This window comes from Acanthochromis polyacanthus, chromosome 5 (genome assembly GCF_021347895.1).
Source record: "Acanthochromis polyacanthus isolate Apoly-LR-REF ecotype Palm Island chromosome 5, KAUST_Apoly_ChrSc, whole genome shotgun sequence".
NCBI lineage: Eukaryota > Metazoa > Chordata > Actinopteri > Pomacentridae > Acanthochromis > Acanthochromis polyacanthus.
Window position 1 is genome coordinate 32,109,603 of NC_067117.1, and position 27,731 is coordinate 32,137,333.

At 42.0% G+C, this 27,731-nt stretch overlaps 1 protein-coding gene across 1 annotated transcript in view; it reads left to right on the top strand.

The window, feature by feature from the left end:
* The window catches only part of LOC110960958 (protein-glutamine gamma-glutamyltransferase E-like), a 45,813-nt gene extending 18,598 nt beyond the window's left edge, over positions 1–27,215 (top strand). The window contains exons 6-15 of the mRNA XM_051948489.1: positions 694–871; positions 5,863–5,998; positions 15,698–15,807; positions 16,041–16,156; positions 16,314–16,440; positions 16,655–16,863; positions 25,295–25,469; positions 25,586–25,749; positions 26,244–26,377; positions 26,730–27,215. Coding sequence (XP_051804449.1) covers positions 694–871; positions 5,863–5,998; positions 15,698–15,807; positions 16,041–16,156; positions 16,314–16,440; positions 16,655–16,863; positions 25,295–25,469; positions 25,586–25,749; positions 26,244–26,377; positions 26,730–26,877 — 1,497 coding nt within the window. The 3' untranslated portion in view covers positions 26,878–27,215. The remainder of the gene's footprint in view (positions 1–693; positions 872–5,862; positions 5,999–15,697; positions 15,808–16,040; positions 16,157–16,313; positions 16,441–16,654; positions 16,864–25,294; positions 25,470–25,585; positions 25,750–26,243; positions 26,378–26,729) is intronic.
* The last annotated feature ends 516 nt before the right edge of the window (positions 27,216–27,731 follow it).

The window sequence follows — 27,731 nt, forward strand, 5'->3', positions numbered from 1 at the left end:
TCAGGAATAACATTATAACCACTTGCCTATTATTGCGTTGGTCCCTCTCTTTCTACCAAAACAGCCCTGACCAGTCAAGGCATGGACTCCACTAGACCTCTAAAGGTGTGCTGGGGGTATCTGGAACCAAGATGTTAGTAGATCCTTTAAGTCCTGGAAGTTGTGAGTTGAGCCCTCCATGAATTGGACTTGTTTGTCCAGCACATCATGTCACTTGGTGTGTTAGCTTGGTTATTATGGTCACAATCTGACTCACCCATCACTATATTAAGGGGACACTGTTGCTGCATCCTTTGCTCAGATCCACCCAAAAGAATTCTGACTGATTTAAAGAAATGCTAACAGGCCAGAGTGACTTTTTACACTTTTGCTACATGCGAAAGACGGTAACGGCATGCTGAAGTTGGCATTTAGATCAAGCTCATTGTTTCTTGTCTTGCACCCAAATACAACACGATGCAGCACACAGCATGACTTTGGATTGGGAGCAGTTTTGTTTCATCTTTGAGTCTCTCGGAAGTTAAAAAAAAATGAGTTAGCTTATAGAATGTGAATGTAAATATTTCCTGGATCCTCATAAATGAATTGTAGGGTCAAAAGTGTGGTGACCCAGTAGAGTGGTTCATTCTTGAAAGGAATCCGAAATATAGGAACCACATTATCACAATGTGAACTTTGTTTTCTGTTTTCCAGATCAACTCTGACGATGACTCCGGTGTCTTGGAGGGACTCTGGGAATTTCCATATACAGGTGGGAAAAGACCCACTCACTGGACTGGCAGCTATGCAATCCTTAACAAGTGGCTCCAGAGTGGCTGCAGACCAGTCAAGTATGGACAGTGCTGGGTGTTCGCTGGAGTCATGTGCTCAGGTAATGTCTGACTCTGCAGCTCATGCCCTCACGCCTCTATAGATTACACTTATAATAGTTACAGATGATATAAAAAGAATAAACAAACATTTGTGGTCCATGCAACCAACATTAGAAAATGGTTCTAATTTGCCAGATTCATTGTCTTTAACTGTAAACACTACACTTACAGGAATAGTTACAGATATTACATATAAATAAACATTTAGATTAGATTTTTATTTGTCACATACACATACAGTATGGCAACGAAATACAGTGACTGTCCACCAGGCTTTGTAAATACAAAATGTTAAAGTAGGTAAAAATGTAAATAGGTAAAAACTATGATGTACAAGAACAAACGGGTAAAATGGACATATGGTGTGTACACAGTGCAAAACTGAAGATTTGCATTCACACAGAGAATGTGCAATATGTGATGTGCAAGTGTAATGTTGCAATATTTACAGTTGTGTGTTTATGGTCCTTCTTTGTGAGGTGCTGACTGGAGGTTAGAGTTGACAGTCCTGGCAGCTTAAGGAAAAAAGCTCTTCCTGACTCTCCCTGTTCTTGTATGGAGCACAGACACTAAAATCGCATAATCCGAGCCCTGAGCTCATCCAGCTTGTTGTCCAGAGACTGGATGTTGACAAGTAGGATGATGGGCAGGGGTGGGATCTTAGCATGATCCGAATCCCACCTCGTCGTCCTCAGTGCTTCCTCCTCCTCCGGCCATTGTTGCCTCTCTCTGTTGCACCGTATCGGATCTCAGCCGGCCACTTCAGATCACCAGGAAAAGAGTCAAATAGTTTGTTTGTGACCATTTCATAAATCATAAGTCAGCTTTCCTGGACAAGCTAATATTGCAGAAAATAACACAGAGATATAGAAAAAGACACAAAGCCTTGAGGAGCAGAGCAGATCAGACGGCGTCTGGACACAGCCCCGCCATTTTGATAGTTTTTTGTTGTCCATGCAACAAAAATTACAAAAAGATGCTAATTTGCCAGATTCATTTTCTTTAACTATAAACATCACATTAAAATAGTCACAGTTTGACTAAAAATGGAGCACGACAATGCCAAAACATTTTCAATTTAAGCAAATAGAATAGAACAGAATATATTTATCTTTCATTGTCGTGGACCAAGCAGTCAAGCACAAATTTAAAGTTCCAAAAGAAAAAGGATGGATGTGTTTTGTAAAAAGAAAAAAAAAAGAAAAAAAAAGGAGGTTTTGCAAGACAAATTACTGAAGGTAATGAAATCAAAGTTACAGGGCCCTAAAAAGAGGTCAGCAACATATAACTCTACTGAAAATAAGGCTAACAAAAACTAGACACCAACTCAATTAACAGACTTGCCAGAACGAGACACTGAGGCAACATATATAGTGGGTTAGTCTTTGACTGTTTAGAAATTTGAAGCTATAAATATAAATTAGATGTCAATTTCTGATGCACTTTTCCACAAATTTCTCTTTTTGGCTTTTTAACATGCTGAATACTTTCTGATAAGTGGTTTTTTTTTAATAATATCAGAGTCATCACGTTGACTTTGGGGTCTTGACAGGAGTTGGCAGGAGTAAATATTGTAGCTTCAGTCTGTTAATTGCAGCCATTTTTATCTTTCTGCCCACACTATAAATGCATGTCCAGAGTGAAACAAATATTATTGCCTGAGGTTCAATTACAATCAGAATCAGAATCAGAATCAGAATCACTTTATTCATCCCCAAAGGGAAATTCAGTTGTCAGGGTTCTTTTCTGTTTAATTTTGAATTGAATAGCCTGACTGCTGATGGCAAGACAGATTTCCTAAATCTTTCGGTCTTGCAGCGCAGGGATAGGAGCCGTCCACTGATGTTTGGTTGTTCATTGAGGCAGATGTGAAGTGGATGATCCATGTTTATCAGAATGGCCTCCATCTTGCTCAGTGCCCATCTCTCCACCTCATCCTCCAATGTGTTCAATCCGATTCCAACCACAGAGCCAGCTTTTTTAATCAGTTTGTTCAGACGCCTTGCATCCTTCTGTTTTATGCTGCCTCCCCAGCAGACTGCAGCATAAAACAGGACACTTGCTACCACAGACTGATAAAACATCTGCAGCATCTTACTGCAGATGTCTAATGATCGAAGTCTTCTGAGGCAATAAAGTCGGCTCTGGCCCTTTTTGTAGATGAAGTCTACGTTTGTAGACCAGTCCAACTTATTATCAAGGTGGACACCTAAATATTTATATGATACTTTGTGCAAAATTATTAAGTAGTCTAACTAGTTTTCGGCCAGTGAAATATTTGAGTTAGCCTAAAAATAATAATGCAGCATCTGAAACATCTCTTGCTGCAGACAAGAAAAACCTTATAAAGTAATCAAGGGAATTATTTTAGCTCAATAATTATTGTAAGTAGAATTTCGGTAGCTGAAATCAAATACAAGTTAGGGACCAAAATGTGAACAATAAACAATTGAGTCAACTAGATTTAGTTACTAAAACATTTATTTACTAACAACAACAACAACTAACTATGATTAATGATGTCTGTCAACTAAGAGCACAGCAAACACAACAAGCACAAAACACTAACACAAAACAAACAATAAGCAGAATGTTAATGACGGGGAAGGAAAGGAATAGAGTACAATATTACGACGCAATATTGGGAGAATATTACGTTATAATATGGCACTCTGGAAGGAAGGAATTAGAAGACCACACCTGAAAGCAGCCGTAACTTTTAGGAAATGCCATTGTGAAAATTTGCCAAATGAATGATTTTAGGGAATGTAAGAATTTGGAGGAATGCACCAAGTATTCAGTGATTGAAAGGTACTTGCGTGCCCGTGATGATGATGATGATGAAGGTGACATTGATGCGTGCGGTTCGGTCGGCCTGTGGAAGCGGGTCGGAACAACAGAGGACAGAGTGGAGCCTCAGAATGATGGATGGCAAGTCGACTTCAAAATTCAGGAGGACTCAAAATGGTGGTTTCAGATGTGGTCTTTTAAAGTGTGCCTTTGCATATCATTAACTCAGCAGGGGTCTGGTACATCCCCTGTCAGGGAAAGCTGAGGTCCCTCACAGAGTTACATTTTCAGGAAATTTTTGTAACTTTCCAAAATATTAAAATTTGTTGAACATTGTTTATCTAGGAGCATTACTGATAGATAGCTGATTAAAATGGTACCAAACATGCTCATATGTGATTGGCAGACAGGTTAAAATTATGACATTGATACTAATCAAGAGGAATAAAATATTAAAAGTAAGGCAAGAGGTAGATTAATGACAAAGTCATTAAATAGTTCACTTGTTTGGTGAAATGGATGTACATAAAAGGAGTTTTGTCCAGAATTGGGAGATGATTGTCTTTGTTAGTTTTGGTGTTCCTTTGTCTGTGCATGGAATGTCTTTGAAGTGGTCCTCCAGGTTTCTGAGCTTCCTCTCTGCTGTGGTTCAGGAATCAGTCAGAATTTTTATTGTCATCAATTTGGTTCCTTTGAGGCTTGATGGTGCTTGGGGGATTTGAGCCAGTCTCTTGGTAAGACAGGTCCAATGCACATCCTGGAGGTCTGTATTGGGGGGAATCCTTTAAAGTCAGCTCTTGGCCTGGCTTCCTGCTGACTTGGTGATTCGCACATCCATGCCAAACATGTCCCACAACTGGCATGGTATCCTGGTGTCACTCTTGCTTCGCTGATCAAAAGGGGAGCCGTGCAGTGATTGTTGATTCTTGCCAGCTGTGCTCTCTGCACAGCTGTTCCTCATTTGGCTGATTGAGCCAGAGCACCGGAGCAGGAGGATCATGACACATGTTGCACTTCTTTGAGCCGTTCTTTGTCACCATCTCTAAAAGCTTGTTTTTTCTGGTTGAGAATTGCCTTTATGTCGCTTGTGATCCATGGTTTGTTATTGGGGAAACAGCGAACAGTCTTTGCAGGTATGACTGTGTCTCTACAGAAGTTGATGTATTCAGTAAAACAATCAACCTGTCTGTCAATGTTCATACTGTCCTCATCTGTTTCCAGAAGCACATTCAGGTCTGTTGATTCAAAGGAGTTCCTTAGAGCTTCACTAGCTTGAGGAGTCCATTTTCTGATTTGGACTTTAGTTGCAGGCTGTCTCAGCACACAAGGTTTGTAACAGGTCTGCAGATAAACCAGGTTATGATCTGACCTGGCCAGTGGTGGTAAGGCAGTAGCTCTGTAAGCTTCTTTGACATTGGCATACAGCAGGTCTAGGGTTTTATTCTCTCTGGTAGGGCAGTTAACAAACTGTAAATCCAGTCAGGTGATGGGAGAGGCTGACATGATTGAAATCTCCTGATATTATTACAAGTGCCTCAGGATGTTGAGTCTGTATCCTAGCAACAGTATCATGCAACAATTCAAGGAATGGCTCAGTGGGTAGAGTGGCCGTCTTGCAACCGAAGGGTTGCCGGTTCGATCCTCGCCCTGTCGTGCTCGAGGTGTCCCTGAGCAAGACACCTAACCCCGAACTGCTCCTGATGGGGTCGTGGTTAGCGCCTTGCATGGCAGCTTCCGTCATCAGTGTGTGAATGTGTGTGTGAATGGGTGAATGTGATGTATCATGTAAAGCGCTTTGGGTACCTTGCAGGTATAGTAAAGCGCTATATAAATACAGACCATTTACCATTTACCATTTGACACATTGGGACCCTGTTTGTATGGAGGACACCCTAGAGAAAAAAGCTTTGTGGAGCAGAAGGAGATAACGTCAGACCTGAGGTCACCTAAACCTGCATGTGACTTGCATTTCAGTCTGAATTTGTCTGTGTTGGGTAAACATGATTTCAGCACCATAGTGGATTAGCAAAGACTACAACAAAACATAACAGGAACACAAACTAATTAAATTTTCTGACACTTGTGGCACATTTGTAATTCATTTTCAACAAACCGGGGTAGTATTTAGTTGTTTGATTGAGCTGAGCTTTGACAAAGTAAGCTGCAAGAATTTGACCTAAATCTTTGCGTTTGGTTCCAGTGATGCGTCTGCTGGGCATCCCCTGCCGCGTGGTCACCAACTTCAATTCAGCTTGTGATGACAACATGAATTTGATCATCGAAACTTACAAGGACGACGACGGAGTCGATAAGGAGCGTACCAAGGACAGTGTTTGGTGAGACACAAAGGCTTTAGTTTCTTACTTTGAGAATACACACACAACAAGATCCCTATCAATTTGAGCTTCAACTGCACATGCAATGCTTCTCCACTACATGTTTGTTGACCATCTTTCTTGGAAAAATTCAGGGCCCATAAAAAGTATTTGCTTGTCGCAGAAATTTTACCCTTGTATTGCTTTTTAACACTGAATCACAGTCAATATGGTTTGGCTTTATTGAGTATTCAAGAAGGAAGACTTTCATGTCAAAGTGAAAACAGATCTCTACAAAGTAATGTCATTCAATGAAAAATATAAAAGGGAAAATAAATTATTGTGTATGTATTCTTCCCCTTAAAGTCAGTATTTAATAGATGCACCTTTGGCTGAAATTACAGCATTGAGCCAACCTGGATAGGTCTCAGTTAGCTTTGTACATCTGGATTCTGCAATTTTACTACATCCTTCTTTGAAAAACTGCTCAAGCTCTGTCAGGTTACACTGGGATCATGAGTCAACAGTCCTTTTCACATCCAGCCACAAATTCTCAGTTGGACTGAGGTCTCGGCTCTGATTTGGCAACTCCAAAACATTCACCTTGTTGTCTTCAACTCACTGTCTTCCTGGAACACAAATCTTCTCCCAAGTTGCAATTGTCTTGCAGACTTCCTCAGGTTGTCTAACAATTTCTCTGCTTTGTAGCATCCTCACATCATGATGCTGCCACCGCCATGTTTCACAGTGGCGGTAGTGTATTTGTGATGATCTCCAGTGTTTGGTGTCCGCCAGACATAGTGTAACCCTCTCCCAATTGGCTTGTAATAAGAGGAATGCTTTATGACTAAACTGATAAAATAATTACACCTGTGAGTGGACACAACTAAATCAATAGCGAAAGAGATGTCTCAATGCAACTGTTTAGGGAAACGTATGATTTTCACTTATTATACAATATACTGGATTTGAGCAAGGACAGATCTACTGGGGTGGCATGGGGTGGCAACTGCCATCAATAGAAGATGCCTTGTCACCCCGGCTCCCACCCCAATTCTGTAAGATCTAATTCAAAAATATGTGTATGAATAGTTGTGGCCTGCTGGAAAGAGCGAAAGTCCAGAGAGGACGAACAACAAGTGAAACTCCAATGTCCGAGTTCTTGCGAATGCACCATAAAAACCCACAGTTCTACTCCAGATACGAGGTGACCCCCCCTGAAGAGGTTGCTCATAGTCAACCTCACTCGTGGACGACAGTCGAACTTTAGCGCGGTCGACAGAACATGAAAGTAAGCCAAGCAAGTAACCAGTTAGACTTCGATAAACGGCACAGTATTTTAACTGTACACAATGCATTAACCACTAATGATGTCTAAGTTCACATAAAGCGTTTGCTTATGAGATGAGTCACGGTTTCCAGTAAGCCAGGCATTACTAATTGCTATCAAATCATTCAGTATCTATGCATAACTTACACATACAGGTAAAAGCCAGAAAATTAGAATATTTTCATAAACTTGATTTATTTCCGTAATTGCGAACAAAAGGTATAACTTTTACATTATATGTAATCATTGCACGCAGACTGATGCACTTCAAATGTTTATTTATTTAATTTTGATGATCATAGGTGGCAACAAATGAAAATCCGACATTCCGTGGGTCAGAAAATTAGAATATTACCTGAGGCCAATACAAAAACAGGATTTGTAGAAATGTTGGCCAACTGAAAAGTATGAACGTGAAAAATATGAGCATGTACAGTACTCAATACTTGGTTGGAGCTCCTTTTGCCTCAATGACTGCATTAATGCGGCGTGGCATGGAGTCGATCAGTTTCTGGCACTGCTCAGGTGTTATGAGAGCCCAGGTTGCTTTGATAGTGGCCTTCAGCTCTTCTGCATTTTTGGGTCTGGCATTCTGCATCTTCCTCTTAACAATACCCCACAGATTTTCGATGGGGCTAAGGTCGGGCGAGTTGGCTGGCCAATTGAGTACAGAAATATCATGGTCCTTAAACCAGGCACTGGTAGATTTGGCACTGTGTGCAGGCGCCAAGTCCTGTTGGAACATAAAATCCCCACCTCCATAAAGCAGGTCAGCAGCAGGAAGCATGAAGTGCTCTAAAACTTGCTGGTAGACGGCTGCGTTGACCTTGGATCTCAGGAAACAGAGTGGACCGACACCAGCAGATGACATGGCACCCCAAACCATCACTGATGGTGGAAACTTCACACTAGACTTCAGGCAACGTGGATCCTGTGCCTCTCCTGTCCTCCTCCAGACTCTGGGACCTCGATTTCCAAAGGCAATGCAAAATTTGCTTTCATCAGAAAACACTTTGGACCACTCAGCTGCAGTCCAGCTCTTTTTTTCCTTAGCCCAGGTGAGACGCTTTGCGCGCTGTTTCTTGTTCAAAAGAGGCTTGACACGAGGTATGCGGCAGTTGAAACCCATGTCTTTCATGCGTCTCTTGGTGGTGGATTTTGAAGCACTGACTCCTGCAGCAGTCCAGTCCTTGTGAATCTCCCCCACATTTTTGAATGGGTTTTTTTTCACAATCTTCACCAGGGCGCGGTGATCCCTGTCGCTTGTACACTTTTTCCTACCACAGTTTTTCCTACCCTTTGCCTCTCCATTAATGTGTTTGGACACAGAGCTTTGAGAACAGCCAACCTTTTCAGCAATAACCTTTTGAGTCTTGCCCTCCTTGTGCAATGTGTCAATGGTTGCCTTTTGGACAGCTGTCAAATCTGAAGTCTTCCCCATGTTTGTGTAAGCTTCAGAACTGGACTGAGAGACCATTTAAAGCCCTTTGCAGGTGTTTTGAGTTAATCAGCTGGTTAGTGGGTGGCACCAGGTGTCTTCAAACTTGACCCATTTCACAATATTCTAATTTTCTGACCCACGGAATGTCGGATTTTCATTTGTTGCCACCTATGATCATCAAAATTAAATAAATAAACATTTGAAGTGCATCAGTCTGCGTGCAATGATTACATATAATGTAAAAGTTATACCTTTTGTTCGCAATTACGGAAATAAATCAAGTTTATGAAAATATTCTAATTTTCTGGCTTTTACCTGTACATAACACACACCTGTGTTCAGTGCAAGGTCAGGGAATGAACAGTCGTGGCAGAGTACAGCACTCTCTAAGTCAGGGGTGTCAAACTCAGTTCCTGGAGGTCCACTATCCTGCATGTTTTAGATGTTTCCCTCTTCCAACACACCTGATTCAAATGATCAGCTTATCATCAAGCTCAGCAGAAGCCTGATAACGAGCCTTATCATTTGAATCAGGTGTGTTGGAAGAGGGAAACATCTAAAACATGCAGGATAGTGGCCCTCCAGGAACGGAGTTTGACACCCCTGCTCTAAGTGCTTTTCTTGTTATTATTTTAATTATTGGTAATTATAATCTGTGGTTCTGAAAACAGACTAAGTCAAAAGAAATCACACATTCGCTCAGACCTTACATGACATTAAAGTATAAATGAACCTCCCAGTCACACCGGGTTTTTATGGACTTTTTGAAAACTACATTCACATGCTAACATAAGGCCGTGCATTGACTATTGCTGATGTCTCTGCCATTAAGGTACACAGCACATCATGTGTCAGATGAATGTGTTTGTTCTGCAAAAGCATGGAGTCCAAGACTCGGTGGGTCACTCCAACCATCCTCTCCCAGACTCCCCCCATGTGGAAAGCATGTGGTGGGTTAAACGCCCATGTGCAGCCATTGCTATGGAGATACGTCAGGATGCTGGTTTGTTGTTCGTCAGGCTGTCCCATGCCCAATTCCAAACTAGCTGCAATGAAGTTAGTGTCCCTGTCTGACCTGAACTGTTTTGCTGGGCCTCTGACTGCAAAGAATCTCTGCAGCGCATTTATGCAGCTGTTGGTATCCAACGATTCAGTGAACCCCTGGTATTCATACATGTGAAAAGAATAGTCCCCTTGTGTGCGACGAGTGACCACTGCCCACGGTCCAAACACATCAAGTCCCGTGTAAGAGAAAGGTGGAGATGTGTTGAGCCTCTCTGGAGCGAGGTCCGCCATCTTCTGTACCTCTAGCTTCCCTCTGAGCTTGCGACATGTTACACAATGATGAAGGATAGAGCCAATCAGCCTTGTTCCAGAAACAATCCACGGACCAGCTGCCCTAATGGCCCCCTCTGTGAATTGGCGTCCCTGATGTTTCACTGCCATATGATAGTGCCTTGCTAGCCGTCTGGTTACATGACTGTGCTCTGAGAGGATAACTGGGTTCTTTACTTCTGACTCAAGGGAAGCACGTCTAAGTTGTTCCCCGATATGCAACAGACCATCACTCATGTAGGGGTCAAGGTTCGGGATTGCACTTGAAGTGGAAACTTCCCTTTTCGCTTGAAGAGCAGCATACTCTTCCGGATATATGTCTCTTTGAACAGTCTCAAGGATGAGTCTCTTGGCAGCTGCAAGTTCTCCAGGTGTGCGAGGCCATCACTTGCATGTGTGGTGTAATGGATCAGTGGAGTCTGCAGGCTTGTGAGAATGTGCCTGGTGAATCAAGAAGGAAACAGCTCTTAAGGAGTACCATGTAGAGAAATGTTGAAAGCGTTCAGAAGTGAGTCTCCTGGTTTTAACACAGGTAGCAAAGGCAGTCACTTTCGGTCTGACTTCTGCATCCTTTTAAGGATCTACCAGTTCAAAGAGTGCGTGGACTTCAGGCTCAGGAGGCTTGTACAGAAATTCTGGTCCTTTGCACCACCTAGTGCCCATAAGCTGCGATGCAGGGAAAGATCTCATCGCCAGATCTGGGTTCTGTTCTGAAGGGACATAGTGCCACTGCTCTGGTTAGGTTGTCTGGCGATTATACACGTAAAGAAACATTTTGAGTCAGTACAGATGTTTCCAAGGACCACTCTGCTGTCGCAGTAGAACTTCACTGCATCTGGTTTGTAGTCCAGTTCATCTAAAATGAGCTCTGCCATCTCAACTGCCAGAACAGCCCCACATAGTGCGAGTCGAGGAATCGTGGGCTCGGGCTGTGGTGCTCGTTTTGCTTTCCCTAGGACAAATCCAACTTCACAGCGACTATCTTCAGTGACGGCTCGTGGATAAGCCACTGCCCCTATGGCACAGTTTGAGGCATCAGAGAAGAGACATAGTTCAGTGGATGAGGATCTTGAGAGCGACATTGGTATGGTGTTTAATCAGTACTTTTTATGATGATTAAACACCATACCACTTGCTTTCCAAACTATGCACTCACTTGCTTTCCCTCACTTGCTTTCCAAACTGTGCACTATCCAGTTATAAATGACGAATAGTTATCTGTGGGCAGAACACAATGTGTTTTATGAGAGGTTCAGGTTTTGCAAAATAGCTGTAGTGTTACCAGTGAGCAATGTAGCATGTGAAAGGAGTTTTTTCACTCTCAGGATGATAAAGAATTATTAGGAGTCTACTATGACAGAGAATAGATTGTCAGGTTTGGCTATACTCAAGCACTCAATCAAAATGCAGCAAAGCTTTTGATCTAAAAAAAATTGTCAGGGATTTCGCAGAAACATGGTAATCACCGTATTCAGTTCTTGTAGATCCATGTCTTCTTTATGCTGCACTGGCTTTGGTCACTAATGTAAGTCATGAATTTGTACTGTAGATCCTTGTTCCATTTCTATTTTGCCAGAAGATATGGTCCATACAATGCTATTGTTATCTGTGTTTTTTTGAAAAATCAAATGTTGAAAGCATTTTCATCCTACATCTATTGCACTGAAGTTTGGCTTGTGATTGACAGCTCATAAGAAGAACTCATGTTTAGAATTGGTTGACAAATGAAAAATTATATTTACTATATTTAAAAATTATATTTACTAACATATAACATATTTGTAACATATTTATTTAAGCAGTATTTGTGTTTGATGACTCCTACTGGTTGGGAACATGCAAAAATATCTGAAGATTTGGTTTGAAAAAAAAGAGATTTTTTATTTAGTGAGGTCAACTGATAATTCTAACTTGTCTATAGACGTGAATGTTAGACTGGTGACACTCCCAACCTCCACCCCCAGAAATCAATATGCCCCTTTGCCACCCAATGAATATTTTTCTAGATCTGCCCCTGGGTTTGAGGCTACCATTGCATACCTTAGATTGACAATATTCTAATTATATGAAACCCAATCCAATGTGTATGTATGGAAAAAAATAGAAATATCACAAATGTAATAAATCAAATCCCACATTGTATTAACCCTCAAGTGACCAAGCTATTTTAGCGACTAAAATCACAGAGTGGGGTCATTTATTCCTGCTAGCTTTGTCACGCCCACTCCCACTCCTGTGTTCTGGCTCGTCAACTTAATGACGAGCGGCTGTGCTGGCAGCACAGCCGTTGTGAATTTACAATCAGTCCAGCATAAAAGCCTGACTCTCCTCTCGGCTGATCGCTGGATCATTGCCCCATGCCTCATGTTCATGCTTCTGCCACATGCCGCATTCAGTTCATGATTGGACACACACCGCTCCTGGACTCAGTTCTCTGGATTATCTCATCTGCTTTCCCGCTCTGGATTTCCTTGCCTGTTCGTCACCCCGGCCCCGCTCTGCACCCATCCTCTGTCTGCCCCTGGGACTATCTGCTCCTCGGCCATCGCAACGCCCCCACCTCCAGCTCCCCCTGCTCTGCTCCCCACCTCGTCTCCCGTTCCCTGGACTTTCAGTGAGTCTCTCCCCTTGTTAGTTTTGTTTGATGTTCAGCTTTTACCTCGGCCTTCTGGTCCGCCCTTAGTTCAGTTCAGTTCAGTTTAGCTTCTCCATTCTTTATTCCCCGTGCCTCCCTTATAGAGTGCCTTTCTGGTTGATTTTCTGAATAATAAATTCTTTATTATTTTGCCTGCCTGTCTGTGCCTGCTTCATGGGTTCGCTCCGCTTGGATCGTGACAAGCTTGGCATAAATAAGATGCCAAGATAGCATAAAAGTACTGAAAAGTCATAATAATAAGATTCAGTGATGCGGTATTCGTGATATCTCAGACATAGTCTTCAAACCACAACTTGTTTGTGGCTATGTTCTGAGCACACTGGCTTGTCGCATGTAATACATGCGCGTAACATTTTACGGTCAGTGGCTCTACCTGCTCCCCTTGAAGGCATGTCTTGATCACTTGCTTGAGGTGCCACAGGTATGGGACGGACCTCATGGTCAGATTCTACATCAGAATGATCTTAAATCTCAGAGATATGATCATCATTGTCTGATGTTTACTCATCTCCATCAATCGTGCTATTTTCATCATCACTTTGGGGATCAAGAATCTGTCTATATAAATATCTGTCTAAATAAATGAAACCAAAAATACAGTGGTTTAAAAAAAAACCTGTACATCTTGTGAAAAGATCCCTTTATCCTTGTCATACCAGTTGGCCAATTCCTGCAAAAAACCATGAACCTCTGTAGGACAGGTAGATTGACAAATTCAAGATAGGAAACATTTTTCTGATACAAGATATGAAAATGGCAAATATAATTCTAGGACTGGGGTCATAAATGACCCCACTCAGTCGCTTGAAGGTTAAACACAAAGGCACAAACAAACCGTTACAATGAAAATAATAAAAATGTAAAAATAAAATAGACCCGGGATTTATCAGAATTTAGTCTGTGTCAGCCTGAGTGCACCCTCTCTTTAGCTTTCAGTATTCCACTTAGTTTATGGTTCGATGGTGTGCTTTTCGTTGAAGCTCATGGATGAAGAAGATGCTTTCCGGAAGTTTTCAGAATTGCAGCAACTCATAGCACACTTGTAGGCTCCCTGTCAGCGGACTGGTCTCCTTCCGTAGCAGAACAGCAGCTGCTAACAGCCATAACCTCACACTCCTGCCAGCCCGGTCTCACGGGGATTCGTGAAACTGTCACGTCAGTTTTTGTTTCGGTTTTGTGCGCACCAACACGATGTCGTCATGTTTTTCGTGCCGCTCACCACGAGCGAAACCCGCTGTGGTAATCACATCTGAAAGTGGTTTATACCGGCGGATTCATGACGAGCTAAGCTGTCCATCGGCGTTTACGGCCGCCGCCGCTTCGGCCGCCGCTTCGGCCGCCGGACATTCTTTAAATTCCTATGCAAATTCGGCGGATTCATGACGATTTAAGCTGTCCATCGGCGTTTGCGGCCGCCACCGCGGCCGCCATTGCGGCCACCAGACATCCAGCCGCAGCCGCGGCCGCAAACGCCGATGGACAGCTTAAATCACCTCGCTCTGTTCAACTCGCTCTGCAGGTGAAATAGACGGCTCCGCGACATGGCGAGTGACGTATGAATCGCACGACACAATGAATCGATAATGCAATTCGTTGCCAACGCTTTTGATAATCGATTATTATCGATTTTGTCAATTCGTTGTTTCAGTCCTATTAACTGCAAATATTAATTATGCAAAAATGTGTATGCACCACCACATTCAACGAAGAAATATTTGGCAAAGAGAATAGACAGGGCAGATCCTATAAAGAATTTATGAAGGGGGGTGTCAAAAGTTTCTTTGCGGGTTCTTATGTAATTTTTCCCGTAGAATCCAATGAGCCTTGGGGCGAAACGGTATCTTGCATATTTAATGAGATAATTAGCATAGTTTGCATAATTAAATCGATAAATTATTTTTTGCAATTAATCTAATTTCTCAGGGCATGGGATTCATATTATGGCCACTGTTGGTCAATAACTAGTCACTTGTGAGCTTAGTGCACTTGTATTACCATATTCATATCTTTAAACAGGCCAATTTGCATATTCATACCAACCGATTGGTTGACATATCAATATGCACTTAGTTCATCCTCTACAAATATAGTCATTGAATATCTTTGTGGCTATGTGACACAGACAGCATCAGATGGTTAACTAAGTTGTTATAGACAACACAAATAGACAACAAAAATGCAGTTGTACATTTGTTTGCATATAAGTGCATAAACATGAACATCATATACATAAATGAGTACTTCCATTTTTCACAAGGATTCAGTGGAAACAAAAGCTGAAGAAGATGGCCTGCAATCATGATAATTGAAACGCAAGCAACTAATGATACTTAAACTTATGGTAGAAACTTCAATTATCAAGAAAATATGGAAAATAAGCTTTTCATTATTGTTTGAACAACATCTGCATAGCAGGAAAGATTACAACTTGTACATTATAAATGAAAATATACATTAAAGAAGAATTAAAGAAATACGAGAATTAAAGAAGAACATATATGTCAAGTTCACCAGGTTCACATAACCCAGGATTAAAACCTTAGGAAGTAAAATCACTGTCGCTGTCACTGTGGCTGCTAAGATCACTGGAGCTGACTCAGGCGAAGGCAAATGTGATGACTCATTGCTCCAAACTTTGTCATATCATTCTGGAAATTGGTAAGCTCACTCTTCACCCCTTGACAATGCCACAGTCTGAATATATTGACTTTTGATGCAGTGCTGTTGCTGCATCAAATGAGTATTCAAGAATACTATCATTCAGTAGAATTGTACTGTGGGTTAAATGTGGGTTGTTTCCAAACCAGGAATGTCCAGGAGCTTCATCAGTAGTAGCAGTAGTCTATAGCGAGAGGATCAAGGTGCTGAAGTGCTTCATAACATTCTAGTCTCTTTGAATTGGTTCTCCAGTGTTGCGTTTACATGCTTGCACACTCTGAATGTTGTGTTGTGTTGAAGGAACTTCCATGTCTGGACGGAGGGGTGGATGAAGCGACCAGACCTGGGAAGCGACGGGGAATATGACGGCTGGCAAGCTGTGGATCCAACACCACAGGAGTTGAGCGATGGTACAGAGTTTCTTGTCTCTTGATCCCATAAACTTTGAAGAGTCTTTGTTATGCACATTTACAGGTTTATCATGTTATTTTGAGGGTCTGCTAGATCATATTACATTCTGCTTTTATCAGCACTGCCGTACCTTTAAGTTGCATCAGAATTAAAGTTTTTCTTTGGGGAAAAACACAATAATGGCTTGTTTGTGGTATCCTTGTGATGGTTTTCATTGTTTCTCCTTCTACAGGTGTGTACTGCTGCGGCCCAGCCTCAGTCAAAAGCATCTTAAATGGACATACTGAGTTTCAATACGACGTAGCATTTATCTATGCTGAGGTCAATGCTGACTACATTGTCTGGAGGGTAAGAAGGAGCAGAACATATATCTCCATCAATCTCCAACTTCATAAATACAGGCGCCATTAGTGATAACAGAGGTGAAGAAATGGAACTTTGATTCAATTTTACCTCCAGTTTTGTTTCATGAATACTTGCTATTTGTTGTGTGTATTTCTGTCAGAAAACAAAGAGCGGTGAAAAGATTCAATGCAAATGTGACACCAAGAAAGTCGGGAAGCACATCTCCACTAAGGCTGTTGGTTCCAGTGAGAGGCTGGACATCACCAACACATACAAGTACAAAGAAGGTATCTCACATTCTGTTATTCATGCTATACTGCACAAATCACTTTATGGCCAATTACTGTGTAATTAAATCACCTTTTCTTGTTCACAACGATGAAGTAACAGGTAGAGAATCACAGCAGACAACAGGACTCTGAACTTTCTTGTGATTCAGAACCATTAAGTCACATTGATACACACTTAAGGTAACATTAATCTAAATTATCCATCTTACAGGGTCAGAAAAAGAGAGGCAGTGCTTTTTATATGCCACCACCAGAGACTATTCCAAATGTGATGATGAAGATGAAGGGGAAGAAGAAGAGGAGGAAATAATGGATACGGAAGCTGAAAGTGGAGAAACCGATGGGGGAGCTGGAAGTGGAGGGATGGAGGAGGAAACCACCTCACAACCTCCATCACCACTGACTCTTCGATTTAAAGAGGTACATTGCAACCACTACAGTTTCCCTTTCTTTTTAGACTTGTTTAACAGAATGTTGTGAGTCATAGGTTTTGGTAACTTTATTGTGGGGTTTTTGTGAGATTTTCTGTCTACCAATCCTAAATGCCACTCTAATTAAAATTTGAGGTGTCCCCATGGCCCAGCAGGTTTAAAACACAAAGCATGAATGCAGCATCTCTGCTTTGACTCGTCCTTCACATGCTACCAAAACAGAAGACAGAACCAATAAAGAAATCAAAACTTACATCACCCTCCTTAAAGAATCATAAAAAAATCTGAAGAGGCTGTGATGTAAATTGTTTTCCTCACTCATAGATTTTTACAATATTCCTGTGTAAACAGAAATATCCACTATTTATCAACTGTTTATCTGCACCTTTCCCAGCCCATGATGTAGCATACAGCAGGATTGTCATGTACTTATTTAATTAAATAAAAATGACCTTGTGCTGAGTGCAGGCATGTGTTATGCATGTGCACGTTATGTATTTATACCGAATCACATGTAAATTACTCTTATAAAGGTCTGTTGATCAGTTAATCAATTTTGGAAAGCCTTTGTTTCGCTAGTGTTAAAATAACCGTTCCCTCCAGGCTTTTATTTTGAAGGCGTATTCTTAATGCTACGGGCTTTTCTTTTGTGACCAATTCAGTGCACAGGAAGTGGTTCTCGAAGAAGAGGTTTCTTGACATGACGAAGACGCTGCCGAAAAGTCCGAAAATTCCTATAAAGATGAAAGAAAACGGTTACATGCTATTGCTGTCGAGCAAAGGATGTGTCTAAACTTAGAAGCAGCTGGAATGGAGACAAGGAGAGTGAAGGATAGGAAGGTGAATTCGTGTTCAAAATAAGGCTGAACGTAAATAAAGGCTTTGTGAAACATCAGGAGCTTCACCGTCATTCGCCCCCCGCTCTCACACACATCGGGCCTTCTTCTTCTTTGGTGTTCATTTCCTTTCTTCTTCTTTTGGAGTTAATGTCGGTTAAACCAGCTCATTTGTGCATTACTGTATACTGGGCTGACATGTGGAGCAGAAGTTTGTCGGCAACAAAAAATATTCAATAGTAATTTAAAAAGTCGGCAAATTTACTGGTCGCACATGCGCGGGTAGATGAAAAATTTTCTCACACTCGCTCAAATTTTGGTCACAAAATGCGACCATTTAGTCACAGTCTGGAGCCCTGTTGTATAAGATCCTAATGAGAGAGTGTACCCGGAGAGGGCCCGGTCTTGAGGGTGTTTGTAGAGCCAGATAACATAAACTCCCATCATCCTATTAGTCCAACTTATGTTCAATTATAAGGAAACAGCTTCTCCCTGGAGCTAAAGTGACACTAAAGGCCTACATATTGAATCGAAAAGTACATTTTAAGTTACCGTTGTGAGTCGAGCAAATTCAGTCCGCAGTCCTTTAGACAGCATGACCCTGTTGAAACTCCAGGAGTTTGTCCCTTGCTCTCTGGGCAGCCGCTGATCCTCTCTCCTGGCGTCCCGGTACCTGTCGCCATCCTAACAGCTCCTGGAGCCACTCTGCGCCACTACACATCTTCTCCGGTCTCGCTGGCTCCTCCATGTGAAAGTCACGGCTCTTCAGCTCCCTCATTACCTCCGTTGCACTGGAGAACATCTTAACTCCGGTGGTCCAATGAATCCGCATACTTGTATAGAGTGTTTGAAAGCAGATACCTTTTTCTTTCAAGACTTTCTTTATCTCACCGTACTCCTTGCGTCTTTTTACGATCTCCGCTGCATAGTCGTGGTCGAAAAACAGTGTCCTGTTACTGTATTTTCCCCTTCTTCCACGCTTCTTTCAGAACCAACTCCTTGGTAGTTAACTCCTAGAAATTAATGATTATTGGTCTCGGTGGGGCCTCTGATCTGGGTTTGAAGGCGAGTGAGTGGTGGGCTCGCTGAATCTTTAAATCCAGGTCTTGGGGTAATGGCAGCTCTCTCCTCAGGAGACCCTCGATGAATTGTGAGACAGAGTTTCCTTCCTCGCCCTCGGCTACTCCAAACACTCGTAGATTGTTCCTTCTCGACCGGGATTCTTGATCAGTTAACTTCCTCTGCAGACTCTGATTTTGCTCCAAGCAGGAACAGAGGGCCTCGGTGGCCTCCGCCGCCCACGCCTCCACCTGTTCCACCCGTGACTCTGCTTCGCCGACTCGTTCAGACAAGCCCTGCACATCGGTAGTTAATTTGTCGAGTTTACCGTTGATTTCTTGACCCAATTGGTCGATTTCCTTTCATAGATTATCGTTATCCCCCTTCAAGCCCTCTTTTAGCTCTTTTATCGCTGTTATACAGTTTTTCTCGATTGCTAAGGCACATTTCTGGAAAGTTGCTCTCCTTTTCTCTAAACTTCGAACACAAAACCCAATTGTCAAGCTACATTCACAAAACCTCTGACTCTTCTTGCAAAACCAAACTTTCACCACAAAACAGTTCAATCTGTGCTCAAAACTGAACTTTGCTGTCAAATCATGCCTCAAGTCAATCTAAATGAAATACTCTACTGAGCAGTCACTAAACACTACATAGAAAAAAGGAAAACACAATGCTCAGGACATGAAGTGGTAGAAACAAATGTTTGTTTAGGCTAAATGCATGTGCAACACTAAATACCTGGGTATTTGTAACACTTGTACATAGAAAAAAGAATTTGCATAAAACAGAAATCCTGTGCATTTACATGTAGCACTTGTACGTAAAAATAAAGCACAAAAATTTACAAATGAAGTACAAAGAAAAGAAGTGCATTACTCTGCCACAGCATCGTTTCTCCGTACTGGGTCAGGCCACAGGACTTCATCTACATCACAGGCCACATTTTCTCTGGAAAGAAGGACCTGGTGTGTCTGATCCAGCCCTAACATGCATCAACAGAAACATCACCACATGTCAAGACCATTGATGGCAAAAGATTTTCCTGCTGCTCATAAACCTTCCACCTCCATAGAGAAGAATTCTTCTATAGGATTCAGAAAGGGAGAATATGGAGGCAGAAAAATAACAAGAGGGTTCATATTGAACCATTCCCAAATCAATCGTCCTCTATGAAAACTAACATTGTTCCAGGTGTATTTATGTGTATCATCAAAATCCAACTGAAAAACTCTCTGGAACAAGCACACACAAAACAGAGGGAAAACTCAGTCATGTACACTTTCTGTAATTTTACCAGCACTTGTGAAGCAGAATTTTCTCTGGCCAGGCAATGGGGGAAAAAAACCCTGGCATGCCGTATCCATGCTCCTCTTCTTAGATTTCTATCCATTGTAGTGCCTCACAAACCAGTGCTCTGGCTTATATGTACCCTCACATCATTAGCCAAAAGTGTGATCAATTTTGAGTTGTTGTGTTCAACCGGTGACACCTGAGTTTTAACCGTGTTTGACTTTTGCTCACCAGTGCTCACCATTTTGCAACACAGGTGCATCACAATGACAATGTGTTGACAAGATGTATCTAAACAGGTGAAAAGTGCTTATTGTTTTGCCAAATGAGTGACTGATTCAATAAGTGGGTTCAGGCAACTGAGAATTTGGTTCAGACAATAGAGTTTAGTGTTTTAGCAATCAAGAAAAACTGTAATGTCTCCGGGGTCAGTGCTCGCTCCGGGGCTGTGCATTCCGTCGGTGGCTGTATCTGTATAGCCAGAGTTATGAAGTTATGCTTCGATGATGCTAGTCTTTGCCGAAGTACCTTTAGTTTGGGACTTTGACATCTTCACTCCTCTTTTAGGGCCTGTGGTGGTTTTCCTCCCACTCATCTATCGTTTTGGTACCCACTTTTATGTTAACGAGTTGTTCGGTGGGTGCTTTTGTAAAAAAGCTGGGAGAGCTGTTTCACATGTGTCTATCTACTCCATTAACCAAAACAACTATCAGTTGGGTTTAAAGCAAAATTTTCTCCCAGTGAGGTAACAGTATGGTGTAGAAGGAAATGTTTCCATTTTAAACAGCCACAAAATCCCCATTAGTAGTCTGGAGGGGTGGTAATGCTGGAATTAGTCTATCACAAAGCAATACAGTGAGATGAGATCGACCTTTATTAATCCCCAAGAAAAATCTTGATTCTTGTCTTGTTGCTCACAAAAAACAGTGTTATGGTAACATGAAAAAAATGCAGCAGAAACAGCACCAGAATGTAAACACTATAATTGCAAAGAAATAAAATGAAGCAAGCTGAAACAACACCTGAATAAAAGTAAGTGGCAAAGATACACTACTGTTCAAACATTTGGGGTCACTTAGAAATGTTCTTATTTTTTAAATAAAATAATTTTTTCAATGAAGATAACATTAATCAGAAATACAGTCCAGACATTGTTCGTGTAGTAAATGACTATTCTAGCCAGAAACAGCTGGTTTTTAATGGAATATCTCCATAGGGGTACAGAGGAACATTTCCAGCAACCATCACTCCTGTGTTCTAATGCTACATTGTGTTAGCTAATGGTGTTGAAAAGCTAATTGATGATTAGAAAACCCTTGTGCAATTATGTTAGCACATAAATAAAAGTGTGAGTTTTCATGGAAAACATTCAATTTTATGGGTGATCCCAAACTTTTGAACAGTAGTGTATTTTGATTAGAAAAATGTGTTTCCATGAAGCATAATTGAGAATGCAGTTTGGTTCTATATGTAACAGACATGTATGATGTGCGGTCAGGACGTCAAAGAAGATTGCCCAATTGAATTTTCTTGAGCCTTTGCTCTCTGCAGAAGGGTGCAGAAAGGCAATCTCCAAAATCAATCAAATAATGACAAATAAAAATAACATTTTGAGATAAAATTTAAAAATACTCAACCTAACAACAAGCATGAATTGAAAATAATCTTCTTTTCCTTTCGGCTTTTCCCTTCAGGGGTCGCCACAGCGAATCAATTGCCTCCATCTAACCCTGTCTTCTGCATCCTCTTCTCTCACACCAATTACCTTCATGTCCTCTTTAACCACTTCCATAAACCTCCTCTTTGGTTTTCCTCTAGGCCTCCTGCCTGGCAGTGAGAAACTCAACATCCTTCTACCAATATATTCCCTCTCTCTCCTCTGAACATGTCCGAACCATCTCAGTCTGGCCTCTCTGACTTTATCTCCAAAGCCTCTAACATGTGCTGTCCCTCTGATGTACTCATTCCTGATCCTATCCATCCTGGTCACTCCCAAAGAGAACCTCAGCATCTTCAGTTCTGCTACCTCCAGCTCTGCCTCCTGTCTTTTCCTCAGGGACACTGTCTCCAGACCAAACAACATGGCTGGTCTCACCACAGTTTTGTAAACCTTTCCTTTCATTTTAGCTGAAACTCTTCTATCACACATCACACCTGACACTTTTCTCCAGCCGTTCCAGCCTGCCTGTACACGCTTCTTCACCTCTTTTCCACACTCTCCATTGCTCTGGACTGTTGACCCTAAGTACTTAAAATCCTCCACCTTCTTGATCTCTTCTCCCTGTAACCTCACTCTTCCACTTGGGTGCCTCTCATTCACACACAGATACTCCGTCTTGCTGCGGCTAACCTTCATTCCTCTCCTTTCCAGGGCAAACCTCCACGCCTCTAGCTTCTCCTCCACCTGTTCCCTGCTCTCACTACAGATCACAATGTCATCTGCAAACATCATAGTCCATGGAGACTCCTGTCTAACCTCGTCTGTCATCCTGTCCATCACCATAGCAAACAAGAAGGGGCTCAGAGCTGATCCCTGATGTAGTCCCACCTCCACCTTGAACTCCTCTGTCACTCCTACAGCACACCTCACCACTGTCTTACAGTCCTCATTCATGTCCTGCACCACTCTAGCATACTTCTCTGCCACTCCAGACTTCCTCATACAAAACCACAGTTCCTCTCTGGGCACCCTGTCATAAGCTTTCTCCAGATCGACAAAGACACAATGCAGCTCCTTCTGACCTTCTCTGTACTTCTCTATCAACATCCTCAAAGCAAATATTGCATCTGTTGTACTCTTTCTTGGCATGAAACCATACTGCTGCTCACAGATGTTCACCTCTGCCCTTAGTCTAGCTTCAACTACTCTTTCCTACAGCTTCATCGTGTGGCTCATCAGCTTTATTCCTTGGTAGTTGCCACAACTCTGCACATCTCCCTTGTTCTTAAAGATGGGCACCAGCACACTTCTCCTCCATTCCTCGGGCATCTTCTCACTATATAAGATCCTGTTGAACAACCCAGTCAGAAACTCTACTGCTACCTCTCTGAGACACTTCCATACCTCCACAGGTATATCATCAGGACCAAGTGCCTTTCCACTCTTCATCCTCTTCAATGCCCTCCTCACTTCATCCTTACTAATCTTTGCTACTTCCTGGTCCATAACAGTCACCTCTTCTACTCTTCGTTCTCTCTGATTTTCCTCATTCATCAACTCTTCAAAGTACTCTTTCCATCTTCCCATCACACTATTGGCACCTGTCAACACACTTCCATCCTTATCCTTTATCACCCTAACCTGCTGCACGTCCTTCCCATCTCTGTCTCTCTGCCTTGCCAACCTATACAGATCAGTCTCTCCCTCCTTACTGTCCAACCTAGCATACAAGTCATTGTAAGCCCCTTGTTTGGCCTTTGCCACCTCTACTTTCACCTTACGCTGCATTTCACTGTACTCCTGTCTACTCTCTTCAGTCCTCTCAGTGTCCCACTTCTTCTTAGCTAACCTCTTTCTCTGGATCCACTCCTGCACCTCCTCATTCCACCACCAAGTCTCCTTATCTCCTTTCCTTCCAGATGACACACCAAGTACTCTCCGACCTGTCTCCCTGATCACATTTGCTGTAGTTGTCCAGTCATCTGGAAGCACCTCCTGACCATCCAAAGCCTGTCTCAACTCTTTCCTGAAAGTCATACAACACTCTTCCTTTTTCAGCTTCCACCATTTGGTCCTCTGCTCTGCCTTTGCCCTCTTCATCTTCTTCACCACCAGGGTCATCCTACACACCACCATCCTATGCTTTCTGGCTACACTCTCACCTACCACTACTTTGCAGTCACTGATCTCCTTCAGATTACACCGTCTACACAAGATGTAGTCTACCTGTGTGCTCCTACCTCCACTCTTATAGGTCACCCTATGTTCCTGCCTCTTCTGGAAGAAAGTATTCACTATAGCCATTTCCATCCTTTTTGCAAAGTCAACCACCATCTGTCCTTCTGCGTTCCTCTCCTGGATACCAAACCTGCCCATGACCTCCTCGCCATCTCTGTTTCCTGCACCAACATGTCCATTGAAGTCTGCACCAATGACAACTCTCTCACTTCTAGGGATGCTCTGCATCACTTCATCAAGGTCCAACCAGAATTTCTCCTTCTCCTCCAGCTCACATCCTACCTGTGGAGCATACCTACTAACAACATTGAACATCACACCTTCAATTTCTAGCTTCAGGCTCATCACTCGATCTGACACTCTTTTTGCCTCCAGGACATTCCTAACGAAGTCCTCCTTCAAGATAACTCCTACTCCATTTCTCTTCCTATCTACACCATGATAGAACAACTTGAACCCTGCTCCTAGACTTCTACCTTTACTACCTTTCCACCTGGTCTCCTGGACACACAGTACGTCCACCTTCCTCCACTGCATCATGTCAACCAGCTCTCTACCTTTTCCTGTCATAGTTCCAACATTCAAAGTTCCCACTCTCAGTCCTAGACTCTTGGTGTTCCTCTTCTCTCTCTTCCAACGAACACACCTTCCTCCCCTCCTTCTTCGACCAACAGTCGTCCATTTTCCTTCACCCTGTAGGTCGACAGCACCGATGGCGGTCGTTGTTAACCCGGGCCTCGACCGATCCGTTATGGAAGTCATACATTTGATTCGTATGTTTGATTTGGCCAAAGTTTTACATCGGATGCCCTTCCTGCCACAACCCTCTGTATTTATCCGGGCTTGGGACCAGCACAATAAGACACTGGCTTGTGTCCCCTTGTGGTTACATTCATGAATTGAAAATAATAATAAAATATATTTTTCACTCCATTGCATAGTAGGTACACATTTTGTTAGGAGACTGGGCTCCTTTAACAAACATTTCTTCCATTAGTTGAGTCTAAATATGAATTATTAAATGCTCACCATGGCTTATTGCATAATTACTCAGTATCCTACCTTTGAGCATATCAGTATTTTTTTTAACTCAGATGATCTCTTGTCTGAGCTATGTTGGCAGAACAGCAAAAAAATAAGTCATTGGTGTAAAAAAAAAATGTACGTCCTTGACTGGCTCAAATGTTCTTGTTGGAACTCAGCTGGTTAGAATCAAACAAAGCAGATTTCCCACTTGGTCCATCAGCTGTTCTTCTGCTGAGGCTGGATCTGACTGACTGAAATCCCTACATGTCAGATTCGTGTCTCATTGTCCTCGTTGTGTGTTGCTGCAGGTGTCCAGGCTGATCAACGGTAAGGATGTGAACCTGAACCTGGTGCTGAAGAGTAAGAGCAGCGACGCCAGGCCACTGTCCATCCACATCTCCGTCCAGGCCATGAACCACAACGGCGTACAAACTGGGAAAATCCTGACTGAGGACAAGGAGGAGATGCTGCTGCCCAGAAAAGGTGACTCATCTTCTGGAGAAATGTTGGCTTTTAGAAGCAAACATCTCAGAGTGTGGCCTAAACTATCTCCATGTCTAGATACAGTGAATCTTCATCACTTCCCCGGTCTCCTCCAGATCTGTCCGTCCCCATCCTGGTCCCGTTCTTGACCTACCATAAACCCATGGTGGAGAGCGAGAGCATGAGGATTTCAGTCGTGATCACAGACAAAAAGAACGGAGAACACAAATACCTGGCTACGCATGATGTTGTGCTGCTGAACCCTCCACTCTGCGTCACTGTCAGTAAAAACCTCCAGCTTTCTCTCCATCTGTCTCTAAAATCATTTGTCAAACAGCTTTGTTCAAAGAAAACCTGCCACTTTAGCCAAGTGATTTCTCCTTTCTGAATAAAACTCGAAAGTACGTTTTACATGAGTCGATGAAGCTGTACATCGAGCTAAATGCTAAAATAAGTATGCATACTTGCTCACAATGATAAACGGATAAAAGACATGGATAACTTTTCCATCTTCTGGTGTGATCAGTTAATTAGCACTAAATACAAAGTAGAGTAAAGAAAGCCTGGTAATTTCTGTGTATTTGATGCTGACACTAAATGAAACATCAGAGAATCACATTTTACAGTTCATGAAATGTCTACTCTGTGGCTCATCGTGTTGTTAGAATAACTTGGTGTTTTCTTGTTTTTCTGCAGGCTCTCAGAAAAACTCTGCATGCAGAAGTTTTGTAAATGGTTGCATTGGAATAAACTGTTTAAATGTGTGTGTTCCAGGCTCCTGCTCAGGCCAGCCTGAATACATTGACCAGTGGAGAAGTGGTTTTTACGAACCCCATCAATGCTATTCTGACAAACTGCACTCTGACACTCTCTGGATGCGGCCTGTTCAAAGAGGAGGTTGAAAAGAAGTAAGAAATATTGTGATTTCATTTACAAAGCGGATAAATGACACTGTCTGAATAAAATTGAAGTGTTTGTTTAAACCACAACTTATCTGATCAAAGCCAACACAATAATGACTTTACAGGTTTGATTTTAACTTTCGGTTCTTCACATTTTGACATTTTCTGCTTCAGATACATTTGAACAGATACCAAAAAAGTACTAAACTTTGACAAACAACCGACTGCAACACTGAGAACATTTGTAATTGTCCATAACATACATAACGAATAAGACACTCGGCAATGAAAATTCAAAGTTTACCACCAAACTAAACTAAAACAAAACAGTTTCTTATAACATTTGTGTCACCTGCAGGATTGAAGATCTGAAGCCGAACGACACGATGTCCATCAAGTTCGACTTTACTCCCTACAAGAAAGGAGAGAAAACTCTCACTGCTGACTTTGACTGCGACACCTTCAGGGACATCAAGGCTATCTGCACTGTCAACGTCATCGAATAAATTCTCAGAATTGCAGCTATGTGCTCAGTAGTGAAATGTTAAAGGCATTTATTTCAGTTTCTTCACAGTTATTTGCATGCAATGATATTTTTGTTGGCTTCAGAGATCCACTGTTGCAAGATTTAAGAAATCATTTAGGATTTAAATAGATTCCTGACATAAATCTGTGCTGGTTGTATACTTGAAAATCAAGCAAACAAACAAACAAACAAACAAAATAACAATTAACCCATGTCCAGCAACTATAAACTTACAGCAGTGCGTCAGTATTTACTGCTGCTGTCTTTTTTTCTTGTATGCTGCTGAGTATTTGTACTGAATAAAAGCTTGTGAATGAATCCTCTGAATCCTCCTTTAAAATCACAGCTACCCCAGAATAACACACTCAGACAGGGAGGTCTCCTTTTTACTGTTTGGTCGTTTCCGAGAAGGCTGTAAAACTACTGGAATTAAGAAAGAGAGAGAGAGAGAGAGAGAGAGAAATATGTCGTTCATATCTCAATATAAGTTATGGTTCTTTCACAGGTAATCTGCTTGGTTTATTTAAACTGAACCCTGGTTTGGTGTGGCTTCTGATATGTCATTTAAGTCTGATTGTAAAAGATTAACTACTTTTAAAGACACCACCTGATTGTGAACTGTTCCCAAAGTGACCTTAAGCCACCAAAAAGACTAAACCTTCAAATCATTTTGTTAGTTGGACTCTTACAGTCAAGACAGTGTGAAGCAAATACAGTATCTCACAAAAGTGAGTAAAAGACTAATGCAATACAAACAACCACAACTTTGTGTGTCTAAACTGCACCACCCCATCCTCAAGTAGAAACACTTTAGCTTCAATCTGAGTTTGGACA